The 5,808-nt window shown below is 46.0% G+C and overlaps 1 protein-coding gene across 1 annotated transcript in view; it reads left to right on the top strand.

Moving 5' to 3' along the window:
• Positions 1-5,808, top strand: part of LOC116686627 (bone morphogenetic protein receptor type-2) — a 23,249-nt gene that overhangs the window by 6,558 nt on the left and 10,883 nt on the right. The window contains exons 3-6 of the mRNA XM_032511648.1: positions 2,253-2,441; positions 2,634-2,846; positions 3,601-3,720; positions 3,824-3,909. Of these exons, the coding sequence (XP_032367539.1) occupies positions 2,253-2,441; positions 2,634-2,846; positions 3,601-3,720; positions 3,824-3,909 (608 nt within the window). The remainder of the gene's footprint in view (positions 1-2,252; positions 2,442-2,633; positions 2,847-3,600; positions 3,721-3,823; positions 3,910-5,808) is intronic.

Raw genomic sequence — 5,808 nt, 5'->3', positions numbered from 1 at the left:
AAGAACATTGAGACAACATGAGGACAACCATGAAGACAAACATGAGGACAACATAGGGCAACATGAGGACAACATGAAGACAACATGAGGACAACATGAAGACAAACACAAGGACAACATGAGGGTGACATGGGGACAACATGAGGACAACATGAGGACCACATGGGACACCATGAAGACAACATGGGGACACAAGAGGACAACTGAAGAAAACATGAAGACAACATGAAGACAACATGGGACAAACATGGGACACAGAGGACCAATGAGGGACAACATGAGGACAACATGAAGACAACATGAGGACAACATGAGGACAACATTGGACAACATGAAGACAACATGAGACAACATGAGGACAACATGGAAGGCAACATGAGACACATGAGAAAATGTGGACAACATGGGGACAACATGAGGACACATGAGGACAAACATGGGGACAACATGAGGACAACATGAGGACAGCGCCTTTCTAACACTCGTCCTTGAGTGTTAGAAAGGCGCTGTTAAATAAAATGTATTATTATTATTACAACATGGGGACAACATGTGGACAACATGAGGACAACATGAAGACAACATGAGGACAACATGAGGACAACATGAAGACAACATGAGGACAACATGAGAGTTAAGATGATCCATGACTGTCTCTTTAAGAGCTTCTTGTGGACTCAGTTTGTGTCTCATTTTAAAAGTGGACTCTGTCAGTGGTGATGAGAAGTGGAACTTCAACTCCCATCATGCATCGGTGCTTCAGCTCACAAAAACATTAGAAAGTAACGCTGGGTGTGTGACAGGAACACAGCTCTCTGTGCTCTTTGTTCAAGGAAATAATTGCAATCACACGCACACACACACACACACACTCTTACACACACACACACACACACACACACACAACACACACACACACTCAGACACACACACACTGTAGTCAGCCAGTCTACATTTTTGTGTTTTTGTTGTGATGTGTTTGATAAGACCCAGACACACACATTCCATGGTTATATAACAATCATGAAGTGTGTGTGTGTGTGTGTGTGTGTGTGTCTGTGTGTGTGTGTGTGTGTGTGTGTGTGTGTGTGGTGTGTGTGTGTGTGTGTGTGTGTGTGGTCTGTGTGTGTGTGTGTGTGTGTGTGTGTGTGTGTGTCGTGTGTGTGTGTGTGGGTGTGTGGGGGGTGTTGTGGGCTGGTATGTGTCCATGTTGTGTGTGTGTGTGTGTGTGTGTGTGTGTGTTACAGCAGACTAAACACTGCGTGCGGCTCCATCAGTTTAGGGAGGGTCGGTCAGATTCCTGAGAGTTGACGTCGACCCCCCCCCGGACACAAACACTGAGAAGCAAGATGCAGAGTTACTTCCTGTCTCGCGGTTACTTCCTGTCCCCGGGTAACTTCCTGTCTGCGAGAGACAAAAGACAAACAGCAGGTCTTGAGTGTGTGTCTTCAACACGCCTGCACGATTATTTGTTATAAAATCCCGATAACGATTAAATTTCTCAATTTTAATTATAGTATCAAATCATAAGAAGAGTCTAGACACCGGGAGACATGTGGGGACATTGGGGGAAGTGTAGGGACATTGGGAGACTTTTAGGGACATTGGGGGAAGTGTAGGGACATTGGGAGACTTTTAGGGACATTGTGAGACGTTATGCCGGGACATTGGGAGAAGTGTAGGGACACTGGGAGACGTGTAGGGACATTGTGAGACGTTATGCCGGGACATTGGGGGACGTGTAGGGACATTGGGAGACTTGTAGGGACATTGGGAGACATGTAGGGACATTAGGAGACGTTTAGGGACATTGGGAGACGTTTAGGGATATTGGGAGACGTGTAGGGACATTGGAAGACGTGATGCCGGGACTCTGGGACACGTGTAGGGACATTGGGAGACATGTACGGATATTAGGGGACGTGTAGGGACATTGTGAGATGTGTAGGGACATTGGGGGACGTTGAGGGACAGTGGGAGACATGTAGGGACACTGCGAGACGTGTAAGGACATTGGGAGACGTCTAGGGACATCGTGTTAATAGAGCTCTTTAAAGGAGAACATCAGCAGCCCCAGGCTCAGTTGACAGAGGAGTGTGTGTGTGTGTGTGTGTGTGTGTGTGTGTGTGTGTGTGTGTGTGTGTCTTGCTGCACTTTTCTCGCTCAGCATTGCTGAAAGTTACAGAAAGTAACTTACTAACGAATCCTCTGTGTGTGTGTGTGTGTGTCTGTGTGGTTGTCTGTTTGTGTGTCTTCAGGTCTGCAGTTGGAGGACAGAGAGTGCGTCTTCTCTGACATGCTGCAGAGGGCGGAGCCTCACAGCAGACCGACCAATGAGCTGCGAGGACTGGTGCCAGAAAACAGCACGGTTCGCTGCAACCGCCGCTGCTTTGGATTGTGGGTAAAGAAACCAGACGGGGGAATGCTCCCGGTCAAGCAAGGTGAGACTGTAAAACAAGCTAACAGCTAACACGCTAACTAGCTAACATGCTAGTTAACATTAACATAGGCACAGGCTAATTACTGCTTACATGCTGTGTGTGTGTGTGTGTGTGTGTGTGCGCGTGTGTGTGTTTGTGTGTGTGTGTGTGTGCGTGTGTTGTGTAATTCATGGCTGGTTTCTTGTCTTCCAGGTTGCTGGACTCACGTTGGCGACCAGCAGGAGTGTCATAGCGACCGTTGCCAGGTAACAGCGGCGGCATCTTTGACCCTGAACGACACCGCCTATCATTTCTGCTGCTGCAGCCGAGACCTCTGCAACGCCAACTTTACCGAGCCCCCGCCCACCGCAGACCCCCCCGCCCTGAGGATGATGAAGGCAGACGGGCGGGACGACAGACTGACAGGTACCGACCAATTTTTTTCTAAAAGTAGTGATTATTTACATGGAGTCTGGTGGAGATATGCTGCTCTATACACGCTAAAAGTAGTGATTATTTACATGGAGTCGGTGGAGATATGCTGCTCTTACACGCTAAAAGTAGTGATTCTTACATGGGAGTCTGGGAGATATGCTGCTCTAACACGCTAAAGTAGTGATATTTACATGGTCTGGTGAAGATATGCTGCTCTATACATGCTAAAGTAGTGATTATTTACATGGAGTCTTGGTGGGATATGCTGCTCTATACACGCTAAAAGTAGTGATTATTTACATGGAGTCGGTGGGAGACATGTGCTCTATACATGCTAAAAGTAGTGATTATACATGGAGTCTGGTGGAGATATGCTGCTCTATACACCGCTAAAAGTAGTGATTATTACATGGAGGTCTGGTGGAGATATGCTGCTCTATACACGCTAAAAGTAGTGATATTACATGGAGTCTGGTGAAGATATGTGCTCTATACATGCAAAAGGAGTGATTATTTACATGGAGTCTGGTGGAGATATGCTGCTCTATACACGCTAAAAGTAGTGATTATTTACATGGAGGTCTGGTGGAGACATGCTGCTTATACAGCTAAAAGTAGTGATATTTACATGAGTCTGGTGAGATATGCTGCTCTATAACGCTAAAAGTAGTGATTATTTACATGGGTTCTGGTGGAGAAAGCTGTTACATTACAGCTTGTTCTACCGTATACAGGTATTACTCAGTCTGTTTGCTACACAGATCCCCAGCCACTAAGACGGGAGGAGCGGCGTCATCGCCTGGTACTGGCGCCATAGCAGCCGTTGCTGTTGTGGGCTTGTTTCTGGGATACCGCATGATGAAAGGTGCAACAGCCACACACACACACACAACACACACACAACACACACACACACACAACACACCAACACATAGATTACTATTAACAAAAATAATGTTTTGTTGTAGGGAAGCAGAAAACCAGTTTGTTGGATGTGATGGAGACAGCAGCCAGTAACACCGCTGTCGACCTGGATCACCTCAAACTACTGGAGGTACACACACACACACACCACACACACACACACAACACACACACACACACACACGGCTCTGAAGGCTCTTACCATTGGGCTACCAATAGGTTTTAGAGTGCATTTCAAAGTTGTAATCACTACTTATAGAGCCTTGCATGGTCCAGCTCCCGCTTCCATCCAGGATCTATTACATGCCCCCCCACACTCCTGGTCTCTCTCTGAGGTCTTCAGACCAAGACCTGGTCCCAGAACACCTTGTAACACCAGAGGTGATCGGCCCTTTTCTGCAGCTCTCTCCCTTTAGCTTTGAGAGCCTTGGACTCTGTGGAAACTTTTCTAAAACATCTGAAGACACGTCTCTTTAGAGACACGTTGACCTCGCTATATGGCTCAGTATTTTTATGTGTTGCTGTTTTATTTGTTTTTACTGTAAAGCGTTAGATCCGTTAGCATATCAGAAGGCTACTCAGACATTACGAGTCTAATTCGTAGCATCTGTTAGCATCTTATATGCTACTCTTCGCAGCGGTCACAAAATGCTTACATTAGAAAAACAAATAAACAGCAAAACATAAAAATACTGAGCATAGCGAGGGTCAACGGTCCTAAGAGAAGAGTCTTCGAGTGTTTAGAAAAGTTTCCACAGAGTCCAAGGTTCCAAGCTAAAGGGAGAGAGCTGCAGAAAAGGGACCGATCACCTCTGGGGTTACAAGGTGGTCGGGACCAGGTCTTGGTCTGAAGACCTCAGGAGAGGACCAGGAGTTGTGGGGGGGCATGTAATAGATCCTGGATGGAAGCGGGAGCTGGACCATGCAAGGCTCTTATAAGTAGTGATTACAACTTTGAAATGCACTCTAAAACCTATTGGTAGCCAGTAAGAGCCTTCAGAGCCTTCGAGCCGTTTGTGGTGTGTGTGGGTGTGTGTTGTGTGTGTGTGTGTGTGTGTGTGTGTGTGTGTGTACCTCAGTAGTTTGAGGTGATCCAGGTCGACAGCGGTGTTACTGGCTGCCGCTCCATCAATCCAACAAACTGAGTTTTGCTTCCTTACAAACAAAACATTATTTTTGTTTTTAGTAATTATGTGTGTTGTGTGCTTGTGTGTGTGTGTGTGTGTGTTGTGTGTGTGTGTGTGTGTGTGTGTGTGTGTCTGTGTGCACCTTTCACATGCGGTCTATCCGAAACACAGCCACAACAGCAACGGCTGCTATGGGGACAGTTACCAGGGCGATGAGCGCCGTCTCCTCCCGTCGTAGTGGCTGGGGATCTGTGTAGCAAACAGACTGAGTAATAACCTGTAAGACGGTTTAGAACAAGCGTAATCTTGCTAACAGTTATCTCCACCCAGATCACCATGTAAAATCACTACTTTTAGCGTGTATAGAGCAGCATATCTCCACCAGAATCCATGTAAAAATTCACTCACTTTTAGCGGTATAGCAGAGCATATCTCCACCAGACTCCATGGAAATAATCACTATTTTAGCATGTATAGAGCGCATGTCTCCACCAGCCTCCATGTAAATAATCACTACTTTTAGAGTGTATAGAGCACATATCTCCACCAGACTCCATGTAAATTATCACTACTTTTAGCATGTATAGGCAGCTATCTTCACCAGACTCCAGTGTAAAATTCACTACTTTAGCGTGTATAGAGCAGCATATCTACACCAGACTCCCATGTAAATAGAGATCGCACTACTGTTTCAGAGTGCTACTGTAGTTAGGCAGAATTTCCTGACCTAGGAACTCTCTTATCGATATAGATTAATCAGTGAACTATTGTCGTGCGTGTATTAGAATGTTTTTATAGCTCTATTAACGCAATATGTCTCACTGCTAGAACTCCAGTAAATAAGCACTACTTATTTAGCGTGAAGTAATAATGACAGCAGAGGGCAGCATCTCTCCACAGCA

The sequence above is a fragment of the Etheostoma spectabile genome, unplaced genomic scaffold, assembly GCF_008692095.1.
Source record: "Etheostoma spectabile isolate EspeVRDwgs_2016 unplaced genomic scaffold, UIUC_Espe_1.0 scaffold406, whole genome shotgun sequence".
NCBI lineage: Eukaryota > Metazoa > Chordata > Actinopteri > Perciformes > Percidae > Etheostoma > Etheostoma spectabile.
The sequence above is the reverse complement of the archived record's forward strand: the minus strand, read 5'-3'. Positions and strand labels throughout refer to the sequence as shown.